The sequence below is a fragment of the Erpetoichthys calabaricus genome, chromosome 5, assembly GCF_900747795.2.
Source record: "Erpetoichthys calabaricus chromosome 5, fErpCal1.3, whole genome shotgun sequence".
Taxonomy (NCBI): domain Eukaryota; kingdom Metazoa; phylum Chordata; class Cladistia; order Polypteriformes; family Polypteridae; genus Erpetoichthys; species Erpetoichthys calabaricus.
The window spans coordinates 208,641,536-208,658,795 of NC_041398.2; the positions used below are offsets into that span (position 1 = coordinate 208,641,536).

Here is a 17,260-nt window from a genome sequence, read left to right on the forward strand (position 1 = left end):
TACACCTTAAAGAAATGTATATTAGGTAAACTGGCATTGGCTCTGACCCTTCACTGATGGAATGCCCTGAAGGGAGTGAGTGTACCCTGAGCTAAGTGTTCCTCAGAATTATAAATCAGGAATCTTCAAAGAATCATCTCTTCAGGAAACCACAGGTCACTTTTGCTAAAGGTCTTAACTAAAGCCAAATTATTTCTGATATATAGTGTTAAAAACAAATTTTCATCTATTTGTTTCACTACTGTGGGGGAGAGGCTGAACCAACGACTTGCTCTTATGACTCAAGGTCCATAAACATGCTGAACATGCCCACCTGTAGTTTAAAGATTACTTTTATCACATTAGGAATTTCCATGATTTTGTGATCTGAGCTGCATTATTCTTCTGATATAGTGAAGTGGGAAGAGCAGCTTCTGCTCCTGAAGAATTGGAGACAAGGTATCTCAATGAACGATGCTGTCATACCTCATAAGAACCATACAGTATGTATTTTGTGAACCTGGAGGGAGGCCATCCGGTCCTTTTGGCTCACCTGGTTAGCCCATGACTCAGTTGTCGCCATACCTCATGGAGCTAAGTTTTTAAAAGTTGTGTCAAGATGTATATTCAACTGGCCTAGTTGTACTGTGGATATTATTATATGTTAGGTTGCTGCCTTTGAGATACACTATAACTGTTAACAGATAATTTTTATGGTGACTTGCTCAAGCTGGAATTGAAGCAGTAGCCTTGCAATTTCACACCTTAGCCTCTACTCACACTGCCCACCTAACATAATTTACTTTTTGCTTTTCTTTCCCCAGGGCCTCAAAGAGATGCACAAGCAGCAAGGGAGTTCATCTTGAAAATGTTTGTGGATCTGAATCCTGACAGTGACAAAATAATCTACTCACACTTCACATGTGCCACAGACACGGAGAATATACGCTTTGTCTTTGCTGCTGTCAAGGACACTATTCTACAGTTGAACCTAAAGGAGTACAATCTGGTCTAGTGTGGGAGAGATGAGAGAATATGGAAGAGTGACTGCATTATCTGTGGAGAGAAAGAAAACCTAATTGCATAATACTAATTTATTGCCGTCCTGGACTCTGTATTCACAGAGTTTGTAGTAAATATTCTGATTTTATTTAAAAGAAATGGGGGGTAATAGATGCTGGGTAACATTTGCAGCACAATGTCCTCATTTTTAAGCGAAACTTTGTGAACTTCAAATGTTTGGGGTTTTCTGTCGAAATCTCACACATGCACTCAAAAGAGAGTAAGGGTCTTGATTTTTTTTTTCTTTAGCTTTTAAATCAGATTTTCAAGTGCGCCCTGCACCCTGCTTTCCTTGACTTGTCTTTGAGGTAACAATTACTTTTATTCAGATCCATTCCTTTTAAAACTCTCTCTTTCTTCTCTGACCATTAGAAATTATCCTCATCTTAGAAACAAAGCCATCTGTTCTTCTAATTTATGTATTTTCTGAAGGATAAAAAGTATTGATACTGTGATTTTTAAATTATTGATATGTATAAATTATTACTTCCAGTTTGGTACTATCTATTTTCATCCTGGGCTAAAGAAAAAAATATAATAATAACTTGGAAGCACACCAAGCAATAGGTAGTTGCATTCAGATTTCAGATAACCCAATGATTAATCATAAATAGACATAAGCAAATTAGTTCCTAACATTGAACGACTCAATATTTATAGAGTGCTATCTTTTCCATTCTGGTTATCTTGTGCCACAATTGCATCATTTGTATTGCAGATGCCAAACAGAATGCCATGAACACTACGACGTCCCCAAACCTCTGCAGTATAAAGCTACCTTTTGTGTTCTTTCATTCATTCTCTTTCATGTTTAAGCTACGGCTGGAGGCAGCGTCTTTCCAGTTTTAATATTTTTTTTTTTTTTTTTTTTTAACTTATTGTATACTTTTTACCTTGCCAGCTAGGTGGCATTTTATTTCCCAAAGCTTTTCATATTGAACGTTTTATGTAAAATGCCAAAACCGCTGATTAAGAATCAATTGGATTGGATCGGAAACTGAATGCCAAGCCTGTGTTGAATTAATGTGGCGTCAGCTCATAGGATCCCGTCAGTCTATGGTGTTTTATTTATGCCAAATGAAGTGGGTTCAGAAACACGAGATGAAACGTTTGGGTGTTCTTTGCACATATGTAAAATTTACAGACCATTTTGAAGCTACTATGGATCACTTTTGATGTCTGTGTGTGATTGGTAGTATTACTTGGCACCTTTCAATGTAGGATAATGAAGATATTAATGTATTAATTTTGGCAAAAAAATTATAATAACTTGAAGCTTGTTCTTTGCCATTGCCAGAGTAAAAGTTGTTTTTTTGTTTTTTGTTTTTTTTTTACTTTTGATTTTATTTTTTTTTTTCCCATTTTTGTAAAAGTGTTATCAGTGCAGCCGATTTTTATTTCTGCCTTAGCTGCTTTATAGGGGAATATTGGAATTGTGGGCTTCTCTGAGTTACCGTTTTGAACTGTTTGCTACAAAAGAGGCCTTTTTATTCTGGCAAGTTCTTTTCTAGCAGCTGTTTTTTACCTATGAGCTGATTGCTTTTGAACGTCCAGCGGTCAACCACCTAGTTAATATTCGTTTGCAATTTGAAGAATGGCACTCTTCTTAAAGGTGCAAGGAGCAGCTTGCTTATTGTTAAGTACCAAAGTTAAAGTGTCATCATATTGGCCGGGACCCCTTCTTCATTACTTTTTTGGGTTGTTCCCTCCATGATACGCCTGTAATTACATATTTTTGAAACCTGGTTGTAGGTATAGTGCAATTATAAATGATATAATCATTGTACATACATCTCTATATATATATGGCAGCATCCATATTGGCTTTGTAATCATTAATTTTGGCAGATTGAATGTGCTGTAATGATAATATGTATCTATGTAATTGTATTGTATGTCTTATAGCTAATTCACATTTTGAATAATGTTATTTACTTTTTTAAAAAAAGAGAAGAATGTAAAGTTTTTGCCAGTTCATTTGTCAATTAGGAAATGATAGATTTCTTTCTTTAAGAAAATATATTTTCAAACTTTAACAAAACACCTAAAGTAACTGCCATACACAAAGGGTATTCCAGTGCTTTGACTAAAACCTCAGACGTATTATCTCCCCCCTCTTCCCGGGCAGTTCTTTACTTAAAATTGTGCTGTTTCTTCTTTAAAAATAAAAATAAAAAAGCACTTGCAGTGAGGTTCGTGTCCAGCAGACGAGCTCCCTTTAAGAATTTACTTTGCAGCAAAAGTAGCTGATTGTTTTCAGTATTTCAAAAGGGTTTATATATATGTATCTATTGAATATCATTTCCTTCCGGTTTTCTCATCAGAGTCCCTCTTTTGAGCCGTTAGTGCTCACATGATATCTTTTTATTTTTGATTGTGGCTTTAACAAGCCCAAAGGATCACATCCAGTCGGTGGTCATTGCCACAGGTAGAGTCCAAGTGACGTGCAGTCGCCGTTGTGTTGTCTGCAACTCATTAAAGAAAGTTGAATCGAGACGTGCTGGCAGGTGAGCCCAGATTTATAAAGCCACAGTCACTCACTTTACTCAAGAAAACGCAATACATAGTAACAAAGTGAAAAAGTAAAATTGGGATGAGCACCCAAGTCTCTTTAACTAGTGTTTAAAATGTACGCTTGTTGTGTGCAAAACACAAGGACTTAAATACCCCATACCTTGATCACTATGTGATAAGCTATATGATGCTGCTATTTTGTGTTCGTGACACACAAAATGTATTAAATGTGGTAGTCTTAATCAAGAATGGTTGGGATTATTTATAAAAACATAGTGTTGCATCCCAGGTGAAGAAAATGAACTCTGCTGTTCGCCTGTCTGAAGTTCCTGCAGTGACACATCAGCCAGTTACAACTATTGTAAGCTAACTGGCCAGGCTGAAGCTCTTCTGTGGCTCACTTTCTCAGGACCACAGCAAGGCTAAGAGAGTGAGGGCCGGGGTACAATCATAAGCGAGGAGCCCGCTCCAGTGGTCAGCCTCACCCAGTTGCTCAGTGGGATTTTATCCAAGTTGGTTACTGCAAATTTAAACAGTGATCACTGGACAAGCCTGCTTTCGGCTTTCTGTTCTATTTAATCACAACTATGGTAACCGCACAAGGTTAAGAGGGCCTTCTTTAGCTCGGTCAGTTATTGTCACATTTGTGGCAAGTTGATGCTATGACTGAGTGTGCAAGGGCTTATGGGGGGCCTAGTGATGGACGATCCTGATCTCTTATTTAGTATTTAATTCCTCTTTCCTCTAGCTTTTTATTAGTAAGAGTTTAAATTGCCAATGAAAATGATCCTCATATTTTAATCAGCCTTTCATTTTCATCACTAAAAGGGTTTTGAGAAAATAAGTGTTGGTGGTGGTCTCACTGAAGTTGAGGAGATGCTTTTAAATGCCTTCTTGTTGCTGTAATTTGCCTGTTTTTACTAGGATCATGAGTTAAATAGCAGAACAACTCATGAAGATTTTACGTCTAATGTATATAGTGTACTATAAAATCTTTCAGCTAATCTGTAAATCCTGCTGTGCAACCTCAGTAAACGGAGACACGCGCCCCTTCACCCCTCCTAGCTCGATTGAGATAGTATTTAATTTGCACCAGTGGTTTTAATTGGCCATTACGCAGTGTCGTGTTGGCTAGTGTAAGGTGGACAGAAGGATGACAAATTCTAAAACCTCACATGTGATCCTTACCTTGAAATCTCTGGATTCTTCCTTTCTGAGATAAGCGACTGGGCGATTACTAATCTGTAATAATGCAGTGACACCTCGGTTACACTAAGAGCGTAAAATAAAATGACTCGTGAGTGTGGCGTACGTCCTATAAAAATATTTATACCATAGTAATGTCCACCATATTGTGATTTTTATGGCTTAAAGTATTCTGAAAATTGTTTTATTTCTTACGGTGTTTTATTACGAAGTCAAATCCTGTAATTAGCGCTAGGGGTATCTAGCTGAAATTTTTTATAGTACTCTGTGTATTGCTAAAAGATTATCTTGGGACACCGTGACTTTTATTAACACCTCCTGATTCTCAGCATGGGTGGCTTGTAGGTAAACTAGTCAACATTTCAAAAAGTGTGCCTTTTAACCAGCAATAGGCTGGGAAGTTTGTAGAGTGGCACCATTGTGACGAGACAGGGTTAGGGTTAGGGTTAGGGTCTCACAAAACGAGTGTCTTTGCCAAACAGGAACCCTTTAACATTTCGGTATTACCGTGACTTATCATGAATTCACTGTTCGCATCTGTTCTGATTAGGATGCGTTCCCGCACTCGGTGCTTCGCTTCTACTCTTGAAGAATTAAACATGAGAGGATCAGTTGAGGATGCCAGGTGCCTGCTACTTTATCTGCAAAAGTAAAGTCTTACGACGAACTGCTTGATGAATTCTTGAGTGAGCCGCTGCCAAGGACCCGCCGTCTTTATTTGGGTTGGCTTTCCTCATTTTTCTGCTGATAGCGCTCTGTTAGGTCCGTGTCACTCGAGATTCAGCATGTTGGCAAATAGTCGGGCAAGGAAGACACGGAGTGTTTGAAAAAGACTGACCGAGTACTGCTGTTTTTACTTTTTCTTTGTGGCGGCCGTTTCTTCTCTATTAAGACAAACTCATTTGCAGTGAATAACACTAATTTGTTTTTTTTCTTTTCTTTTATGAAACTACAGTGAAATGTTTTAACTGTGAATTTACTTTTACACTTTATTTTGTGCTGCCAATGAGGCCAATATGTGTAATTTCTGCTTTTTTTTTTTTAATACAGTTCCAGTACACTGGCTATTCAATAGATACATATTTACACGCATACACGGATAATCAAAAAATAAGGCTGGGATTTCAGTGCTTTAATTTTTCTCCATAAAGTCAAAATATGTGACATTGATTTTAGTTTTTCCAATGTGCGAAATACTGCCCAAGTTTTTATTGTAATGTTTCTTGAGCAGGTCTTGTGTTGCCGTGATTGTGAGTAAGCGTTACTAGACGGCAGTGGTTTTCACGTCACACGCCTGACTCCAGTGAGCGCAGTGGCTCGTGTCCAGCCTCTGACCACCCATATGAGTGTGATATCCAGCTGAGGCCCCCCACACAAATGGCTCGGCCCTTTACCCTGTAAATGTTGCAGGAGCACAGATATCATCCCATACCGTTGGGCGTGCCATGTTGGAAGAGCGAATGTACGACTGAACTGCAAGTTGCGCTCATGGTAAGATGTGTGAAGAAGTAACATTACGTTTTCTTGTTTGTTTTGCTTTTAATTCTTTCCTAAAGGTAGGTTGTTTCGCACATAAATATGACATTTTTGAAATCCCGACCGTCTTTTTCGATGCATACTGCATGTGTGCTCTGACTCAACTGACGGCTCAAGCAGTACTCACAGTATTAACGTATTCCACATACTCTACGCTATCGCATCGCAGAAGTGACTTTTTGTATTATATAACGTTCATATCTCCAATGTTTCTGTGTGCCAACATGGTGGAACTCTGACTGGGCCTGTTTATTATGTTCTCATTGAACTGGTTGACTAACAGATAAAACAGTACGACACGGAGCATTTTAAAAACAAAAAGAATCGAGCCAGAACTGCTTGCTGGTGGTGTTTCTTTTTTTGTTTGTTTTTTTTACTTTTTTATGTCATTCAAGTGCATGTATTGTTTATTGTTTGGGGGTGGGAAATACATTTTGAAAAAAAAAAATGTTGTATTAAAAAAGACACAGATACTGCCCCAAATGATTTTGCTGGTTAAAAATATAATATTTTTTGGCCATAATTTTGTATTTCTCTTCATTCCTTGAATTTTTGCTTCTCTCAGAGTTTTTGCAACTTGTCTTTCCACTTCTGTGCTTTCACTTCATGATGGAATAAATTACTCCTGTTTATAATTCTGTGTGACGTGACGTGAGGTGCTGCTCCTCGATGGTGCTGCTAAGTCAGACGTGCCAAACCCAACACCTGCCGGAACAAGTAAGTTACGATTTGTCCATTTTTTATTCAGTTTGTTTTGCGTTAGATGTGTTTTTTTGTTTCAGTTTTATAAAGACTGATGATCCCAGTGTGATGTTCACACCTACTGACCTTGTGTCCACCATACTTGCTGATTAGATTTTCACTCTGCTGTCAGTTCTTCCCCATCACTCACTTATACTGTAAGTAACCTGCCCTTGAGGATGGCAGCACTGAAGCAGCGGCTTTTGCTCCTAAAGACGTCCGAGACGTGATGGACAGTGTTCAGCGGGTCATGTCGTTGCACTGCGCTGTGGTTTCACATTGCAGTCTGTGCAGTCTGCCCACATCTGTGACTCCCAATCTGTTATATAAAATGTGAACAGCTCAGATCAGCAGATGAGATTTTGTTTCCTGCTTTCCTCTTGCTAATGCTAAAGAATGCAGGAAGAAAAATATTAAATTACACTAGTTCAGTTTTTGTGCTTTTTTTTTTGGCCAGTACGTGTTGGTTCATGAGGTCGAACTTATTCAGTACGTACAAAATAAAAACTAAATGTTAGAGGCTTTCTGGGATGATTTTGGACAGTAGCTTAAATAATGTTGTCACTTGTCCCCTACACTTTATTCTGATGAGCTTTAAGGGGTTCGGCGTTTTGAAGCAAATACATGAATGGGTGACCAGGCAAACGTATTTGGGTAATTTGACGCTGACTCTGTGCCAACCCTGAGGCTGTTGACACTCTTAAAAATAAAGGTGCCAGAGCGGTTCTTCAGTGTGATGCCAGATGAAAACCATTTTTTGGTTCCCAAAAGACCCATCCACATGAAGGTTCTGGAAAGAACTTTTATTTATTTAGATCAATAACAGGCATCACACAGTAAATAACCCTGAATAGATAGTAGCAGATTTGTGAATACTCATGAGTTCCTGATTTTGAAAAATCTCTTACTGCTTACAATAACACAGGCCAAGCTCAGGTTTTGTTTATCTGAGAGTGTTTGGCTAGGTAGCCTACCATACATATTTCATTTTTTCTTCTGTATATTAGGAAGTATTTGAAATGATATGTTGCTTTGTCAAGTAGTGGTTCTATGAGGAACCGCAATAAACAATAAAGAACCATAAAATGCCATTAAAGAACCATTATTTTTAAGAGTGTAGATGAATAAACTATTGCACTCGAGATTACTATTATAACACATCTGAGTGTCCTCATCTGGGGGGCTATGGTACCCGGGCCAAAGAGAATGAGCACCAGCAAGGTGTCAGGCCTCAAGAGATCATCAGCAAAACAGGAGCCGCTATTATCACAAAGTAGCAAAGACAGAAGAGGAACTCATGGTGAGCGCCACTGGCCATTCCGCCTATGTGAGTCGAACTAAGTGATGTGCTGCTGTGTCGTCGTGTATGGTTTCCAACAGGTAAGCTTCTTAGAAAGAGTCATGGAGCGGCCTTTTAAACCTGCAGCAGGACTGAAGATTATGACATTACAGTGAAAGACATTTGATTTTGGCAGTGCAATGTGAAAGCGTTGCAGCATTCAACTGAATTACAGGTGTCAGTTAAAAGAAACCCCTCATTTTAATATACCTTTTCTCTGTAATTGCACTATGTACACTTTCTTTCCAGTTATTCCCAAGTAGGGAAGGCAGACTCACCTTTCCAAATAAATAGTAATAACAGTACAATACAAAACAAATATGTCATAGGTAATATTCTCATACATACAGCTAATACAGAGAATTCTAGAGATTCATACATTTTGTGAAAACCCTTCATTCAATTCAGGAGTTGGGCAGTCAAGGCTTCTCTGATTGGTTGCATTTAACTTTTTTTTTACAATAAAAATGATTTGTTGGATCAAAATTGGAGGTAGACCTGAACTAGAAAATCACCCAGAAAGAAGCTGAGCTCGGCCAAGGAGTAAGCAAAGAGCTCCATTGTTGTGAAGTTCGAATGGGAATCCATCAGGTCCAGGGTACCTGCCACTTTGCATCTTTGCATTTGACCATCTATATTTCTTGTGGAGGTGAAGGTTACTCTTGACCACATTTCAAAATAAGAAATACAGTGGTACTTTGGGACTCGTCATTAATTTGTTCCCAAAGGCATTATGAGTGGCAAAAACAATGAGTACCAAACAAATCTTTCCCATAAGAAATAATGTAAATTGTTCCAGAATTCCAGACCCCCTGAAAATCCACATTTTATAAGGCATTTTATGCATTAATGGAGTTGTATTTTACTAATAAACAGTATACGTTCATAGATGTAAATAAAAATACAATAATTAGGTTAAATAAAATAAATTTAACTTTACCTGTATTGAGAGGAGTTGATGGCCTAAAGGGATGGTGGTGAGGAAGGTGTTGTGGAGGAGAGATGTTACTGCTTTGAGGGAGAGAGCTTTGGGCAGATGCCCTTCAGAGGGTCTTTCTCTTTCGGTTTTCTGTCTCTTACCACCACTGAACAACTGCTTGAGACTCACCAGGCTTAATTGTCACTAGAAACCTATCCAATGATGCTTGCTTTTGCCTGCGTTTCAAGTTGCCTCTAAAGTATGAAATTGTTTGGTCATTCAACACATTAACATGGTGGCTTGTTAGAGCTTTGTCAGGGTGATGTTTTTCCACCCATTTTGAACACATTCCCTTGATTAATGAGCTGGGGACATTAATTAGTTACAGGTACCTTCTCCTCTTCATCTGAAGACACTTTCTCAGCCACTGTCTGCTGCTGCTCCCTCTGTAGCTCCTCCATGCTGAGCTCTTCTTTGTGTTCCTCAGCTAACTCCTCCATATCATCAGCATTGGCCTCCAGGATGACAGACTGTCCCAGGGTCACAGTACCCTCTACATTACCTGTAGGTCTAAGCTCAGTCCCAAAGGCCCTATAAGTTACAGCTTCTGGCCACGGTTTCTTCCAGCCAGATTTCATGGTCCTGTAAGAGACCACGCCCAGCCCCCCAACCACGCCTTACCAGTAAGAGGATATGAAAATGGTTCTTCCAGAATTCTGTCAGGGTCAACTCTGTATCTGAGGTCACTTCAAAAGAGCCTTTCTGAGTTACCTGTCCTTCACTGGCTTGTCCTCTGTAAATGCCATCTCCTCCCCAGTGATGTAGGTCCTCTTGGGCATTTATTTTCCAGAACAAGCTTGTCTGATCACAAGTGGATACTTGCTGGGGAATAAAACCCATAGCCTTTACACGGTGCTTAAGAAGAAGTACGGAGCATGCATTGATTACAGCAGTGGAGTGGAATCACTTCTGGTGTTCACAAGATTCAAACCGGCGACCGTCTGATTACCAGCCCAGATCGTTAGCCACAGAGCCCCCTCTCCGCCATATTGCTTAATAATAATAATTCATTACATTTATATAGCGCTTTCCTCAGTACTCAAAGCGCTATCCACACATGGAGGAACTGGGAAGCGAACCCACAATCTTCCACAGTCTCCTTACTGCAAAGCAGCAGAACTACCACTGCTCCACCTGTGAGGATAACATGAACATATTGATCAGCAGCTCTTTTATTCGCACTGGCTGCCTCTCCATGTCTTGCCACACTATGTACGCCACTTTTCTTTTTAAACTTATCAAACCAGCCACGAGTGGCTTTAAACACTTCACTGCTATCGGCACTCATTCCAGGCTTGTTCTTCAACAGACTGGCATGCAACAGTTTTGATTTTTCACAAATGTTGGCCTCTGACATACTATCACCAACTGTTTTTTTTCACATATCCGGATCAACAACAATTTTTCCACTTCCTCTCGTGTCTGTGATCTTTGATTCGTCGCAACTTTCACTCCTTTAGCAACATCAGCAACTTTGATGGTGGAGATGGTTGTTCTTGGCATTCAGAACTTTATTGCGAGATCAGACACCTGGATACCACTCTCATATTTCTCTATTATCTCATTTTTCTGCTCTGTCGTGGTTCTAACTTATTCTCTTTTCTGTTGGCTGTTATCACCAACCTTCGTAAAACCCATAATTATACTGTACTTATTTGCACTAGGAATAGACATAAAAAAACACACACACACACACACACAAGAAAGTGTACAGCGGACTGAGTGGGGTTCTGCACTGAGCGAGAGCTACGCCAAGACGTAACACGTGGCCCTTTGTTTATCCTGAAAACAGCATTTGGGTCACGGTGTCTCTAGGTGACAAGTGCCAAACAGACGACGGGTACTGCAGCAATTTTTTTCTTGTCAAACTGTGACAACTACCAAATTGGACGAGTTTCGAAGCGGACGTGTACCGAGATTTGACTGTATTAAAGACTGTGAAAAAGTGATTGAGCAGAGAGGATCCAACGAAGACTCATAAGTCTAAAGAGAGCAGGCAAACATCTTAAATACGTCAATTATGACTTCCTGATCCAAAGCAGTGGATCCAGACGAAGTCCAAATCTCCGTAATCGGACTGACACATGCAAGGATAAAATTGTTTTTGTCTCATCTCCACATTCATTGCAGGTATAGAGAGACTTGTCCAGTTGCTGACTTAGTTGCTGAATTTGTTTAGCAGGCAGTAAGTTAAAGCAAATCTGCAGGCGTAGCCAGTCTTGGTATAAATGGAGGGCTGTGAGGTTAGCGTCTGTCTACATCCGAGACTGGATTTGGCCAACTCTGTCAGCAGAGCGTGAAACGAAACCTTCAGAGCTTCTCACCAAGAAGAATGAGGTTAAGAGTGGTGTTCCACAGGGGTCAGTGTAAGAGCTGCTGCTATTTTTAATATTTATAAATGATTTGGATAGGAATATAAGTAACAAGCTGGTTATGTTTGCAAATGATACCAAGATAGGTGGATTGGCAGATAATTTGGAATCTGTTATATCATTACAGAAGGACTTGGACAGCATACAGGCTTGGGCAGATTTGTGGCAGATGAAATTTAATGTCAGTAAATGTAAAGTATTACACATAGGAAGTAAAAATGTTAGGTTTGAATACACAATGGGCGATCGGAAAATCGAGAGTACACCTTATGAGAAGGATTTAGGAGTCACAGTGGACTCTAACCTATCGACTTGCCGACAGTGTTCAGAAGCCATTAATGAGGCTAACAGAATGTCAGAATGTCACACAGGTGATGTGTGGAGTACAAGTCCAAGGAGGTTCTGCTCATTTATAATGCACTGGTTTGTCAAAGTAAAAGTTTGTCATGAATACTCTGAAGTTATCAATACTAATAAAAGGCAAAGCCCTCACTCACTCATCACTAATTCTCCAACTTCCCGTGTAGGTGGAAGGCTGAAATTTGGCAGGCTCGTTCCTTACAGCTTACTTACAAAAGTTAGGCAGGTTTCATTTCGAAATTCTACGCGTAATGGTCATAACTGGAACCTCTTTTTTGTCCATAGACTATAATGGAGGAGGCGGAGTCGCGTATCGCGTCATCACACCTCCTACGTAATCACGTGAACTAAAAACAAGGAGGAGCCCCAAAGAGCGCTGAAGAAAACATTCTCCGTCAACCCCCACACTCCCCCCGCCCTTCCGGACATCACGGCATTTTCGTCAATGAATACTCCAGGTCCACCTTCTTCACAAGTTCATTCACCAAATTATTTGTCAATTATATTTCACAGTAAGAATTTACAGCACGACTCAAACGCGGGAATGAAGGTAAATGACGTTAATTGTTGAGTGTCTTTTAATACTGTGTAAGCATACATATTAACACATGTGCAATTAAACGTGTGCATTTACGGGGTGATTTCTCAGGCTTAAAAGCTCGCCTTTTATTAAAAAGGTAAATGCAAACTGTTTTCATTCTGAAGGGCACAAACCACGTTGGATTTCAGCCGTTAAACGCGCAAAAATGTCGGTACACCAGATAAATAAGCGCAACATATTATCAGTTGTATTGTATGCTTACAATACATATAGAAATGTGTTAATCGTTAAGTAATAGTATGGGATGGTGTTTTTCGACTCAGCTACAGATGCCGATGTAGACCAGAACTGCTTTGGAAAAATATGAACGCCTTGGGGCCGATCTGGAAGAAGGTAGCGCAGCGCCTTGATTTAAACGATTCCATGTCTTGGTGGGATTGCGTAGCTTATTGTCAGTATCTTTACACCTGTTTTTAAGACTTATTGACTGAAACGGGCTTTCACGAAAAAAGTTAGGGCTTTGCTACAGGATACACCCTCCACAAGTTAAGGAAGTAAAAATAAAAGTATATATTTCTGTTTTATTTAAACCTTTTAAGTTCATATGCATAGCTCCATTTGGCTGTTTTAGTTTTTTTTTTTCTTTCTTCAGTAATATTTAATCTCCTTAAAGAAAAAGAACATATGCATTTTACTTTTTTTGTATCTCTTTAGTAATATTTTAGTGTAAAAGGATAACCAGTATTTAAACCTTTTATGTTACTTTATAAAGTTATTTTACACAATGTTGAAAAATTAATAAGAAAGCTACATATTTTGGCAGCTGCTGCTTTAATTTTCAATGAAATGAAAAAAGCTCTCCAAGAGAAAACGTCAATGAAGAAGAAACAGTTTGCACTATGTAAAAAGGAGAAACCCTCATTTATAAAGGTTTGCTGCAGATGACTTAACTGAAAATAAATGAATAGTTCCTATGTGTATAATACATATTTATCTATTTTACTTATGCCTTTATTCCAGCAACTTGCAACATATGAGGTTCAATTTGTTACATTACTTTTGTTTTTTGCAGCACAGGCAGGTGAAGTGACTTCCTCAGGGTCACACAGTGGTGTCAGTACCACGATTTGAACTGACAAGCTCCGAGTTTGCTGAAATATTACTGAAGACAGAAAAAAAACGAAAACGGGCAAATGGGGCTATGCATACAGATGTCCATCCATCCATTATCCAACCCGCTATATCCTAAATACAGGAGCCAATCCCTGCCAACACAGGGCACAAGGCAGGAAACAAACCCCGGCCAAGGTGCCAGCCCACCGCAGGGCGCACACACCCACACACCAGGGACAATTTAGAATCGCCAATGCACCTAACCTGCATGTCTTTGGACTGTGGGAGGAAACCGGAGTACCCGGAGGAAACCCAGACATACACGGGGAGAACATTCAAACTCCACGCAGGGAAGCGAACCCGGGTCTCCTAACTGGCACCTTTCACTGCGCCACCATGCCACCCGCATACAAACTTAAAAGGTTTAAATAAAACAGAAATATATACCTTTATTTTTACTTCCTTAACTTGTGGAGGGTGTATCCTGTAGCAAAGCCCTAACTTTTTTCATGAAAGCCCCTTTCAGTCAATAAGCCTTAAAAACAGGTGTAAAGCTAAACTTGCAGCACCGCTATTCAATTACACTTGCCTAACGCCTCTCCTAAGGGGACATACTGTGGGATCTAGGCATCAGTCAAAGCACCAATCACAGGCCCGATTAGAAAGTGGGAAGCTGTGATTTGTCGTCTCCCTCCCATGTAACAATCACAGCCCGTGTTACAACGCACTATGTGTGTATGTGTATATGTATATATATATGTATATGTAGATATGTGTATATATATATATGTATATACAGTATATATATGTATATATATGTATATGTGGATATGTGTATATGTAGCTATGTGTATATATATATGTATATACAGTATATATATGTATATGTGTATATGTAGATATGTATACGTATATATATGTTTACATAACCTCTTTAACACACTACTTCTCCACTGCGAAGCACGGGTATTTTGCTAGTGCTATATATAATTGGGAAAATAAATATTAACCATTTAAATATAAAAACAAAATTTAAACAATTGACAAGATACACTGCAAGAAGAGTTAAGCCACATTCCCAAAACACAGACCTTACCCAAGAGCAACAGCCAGGCTAAGAGCCGCACCAAAATCTTTAATTCCAAACCCACCAAAGTGAATTTTACAAAAGGCAAGCTTGGATATTTCCAATTAAATTGGATAATGAAGTTTAGGTTTGCAGATAGGATCGAGAGGTGCAAGTTATCGCAGACCTTATCTTGTGAAAGCAGATTTTCATAAATCCCTTCTCTCTGGTTTGGGACCACAGGATCCTCCAATGGATAGTGCACACAGCAGAAAAGATCATTGGGACCCTCCATTGAAGACATTTTATCAAACGTTATACTCGAAAAGGCCTAAGGCTCTGTGAAGGTTCGCTCCCATCCTCCCCATGTCGTGGCTTTCAAACCACTTGTGCCACAACTTCTACCCTTGGCTGTCTGGACTCTGAACTCTGTGCTGCCCACCTCCCCTCAGATCTGCTTTTGGTACGCCATACACGTACATTTGTTACTATTGTGTCTTATTGTCAGTTGTTGTTATAATTAATCTGCAGTTAGTTAATTATCTCAAATGATTTGATCTATTCATGATTTAATTAATTAATAAGTATAGCACAGTGTGGTATAGCTTTAGTACAGTACAGTTTCTTACTTGTCCTGCACTTATCCTGTTTTTTATGTTTACCGTTTGTGTTCTATTTCATTGAGTGTATGTTGCACTGAGGTCTTGGAGAACACCATTTCGTGCCACTGTATGGATGGTATGACGATAAAGCCCCTCCCACTCGACATTTGGCTCCTGGCTGCAGCGATACCCGTCTCCAGATATTTGTGATGCACCATCTGTAGGAATGAAAGCCGCAATGTATTTTAGCACTACAAATGTGTGTGAAGCACCATCTGCTGGAATGAACAATTCAATGCATTTTATTACTACAATTATTTGTGATGTTCCATCTGCTGGAATGAAAAATGCAGTGCATTTTATTACTACAAATACTAGTGATGCACCATCTGTTGGAATGAAGAATGCAGTGCATTTTATTACTACATGCATTACAAAATACATTCCAGTAGGTGGTGCACTGTGTACATTAGCACTAGATCCAGCTAGAAACAGGCTGGCATTACCCAGCATAAGGACACAAGAGGCAATCTCTGTCTACATGAGTAATTACATTGAGTATATGATATAAAATGGAAAAAAACTGCTAAAGAAGACAAAGCTGAGGGTCGTCATAAACAATTTAATTCTAAATTAAGCTGCTGAGGGAAGCTGTGACATATTTTGTACAACACCTGAAGGGGTTGTGCCCCAGTAGCACCGTTGGGCCATAATTCTCATCATTTTGTTGGTAGATTCATCCAATTTGTGTACTGTGAGACATACCCGGACACCACCAGACTGACACCACATCTTTATCAAAACACACGTTTATTTCTCTCAACACAGTCCCACACAGTGCTTCCCAGCTCTAACCACCTTGTACACGGGCCTCTCTTTAAATGTCCGTGGGCCGCCTTTCCTCTCTCCACGGGAGCCTCGTCCTGCTCCCACTCCCGACTCTAGCTCCCCGATTGTAGGGAGGCGGCGCCTTTTATTCTCACCCGGATGTGCTCCAGGTGCCTGATGACATTCTTCCGGCAGCACTTCCTGGTGTGGCGGAAGTGCTGCCCTCTCACCCGGAAGCACTCCAGGTGTCCCTGGAAGGCTCTTCGTCCATCTTCCCGGGTGTGGCGGAAGTGAATGCCTCCCAGGCTCTCTGAGGTTTGGGGGCCCCCTGGCGGTGACCACAGGCCCCAACGGGCTTGATCCTCCTTGCTCCTCTCCTGATCCAGGGCGGTTGCCCCCTTGTGGCCCAGAGGACAAATACACCACCTCTGGGTCCTTCCAGGTGTCCCAGCTGGGTCTGTCCCCCAGCCTCCTGTGACAGTACCCAGTTGAAGAAATGCGTGCAGGAGGCGTAGACACACACACACTAACTGTGACATCTCTGTGCACTTTAACACGGAAGTAGAGAGAGTTTAATAATGTGAATAAAAAAAAAATTAAAAGTTCAAATTGCTTACATTCAAATTCTGTGGCACTGTGCATATTAATACAGGGGTGGGGAAAAGTAGGCTTACAGTTGTGAGTACACGAAACACAGAGTTTATTTTATTTATTAATTATTGTATCATTTATTTGCATTATTTGTCATCTTCTTATTATTTTGTATCCTTGCTTAGCAAGCAGACTACAAGAATGTGTGAATAATGAAGGCCGTCAATGTGAGCCCTTATGAGATTGTAGCTCGGGGCCATTGTGACATTCTTTTGAGTTAATAAAGCTATCGTAATAACCGTACGCTGCATGTCTTTTACCAGACAAACAACAGTAAACCTACTTTTAGATAACCTTATACTAGTTAATGAATAGAAATTTGTAACATTTATTATGACATTTCTGTATACCGTATATACTCGCATATAAGT

General features: G+C 39.8%; 1 protein-coding gene across 3 annotated transcripts in view; it reads left to right on the top strand.

Moving 5' to 3' along the window:
* Window positions 1-17,260, top strand: part of LOC114652196 (guanine nucleotide-binding protein G(q) subunit alpha) — a 634,881-nt gene that overhangs the window by 304,274 nt on the left and 313,347 nt on the right. For 2 of the 3 annotated variants that reach the window (XR_007935073.1, XR_007935072.1), the window contains exon 7: window positions 804-3,623. Coding sequence is in view for 1 of the 3 variants with exons in the window: in XM_028802443.2 (XP_028658276.1) it covers window positions 804-994 (191 nt within the window). In the remaining 2 variants the exon portion in view is untranslated. Of the gene's footprint in view, window positions 1-803; window positions 6,933-17,260 lie in introns of those variants that run through there. The other variant, XM_028802443.2, reaches the window with a different exon arrangement.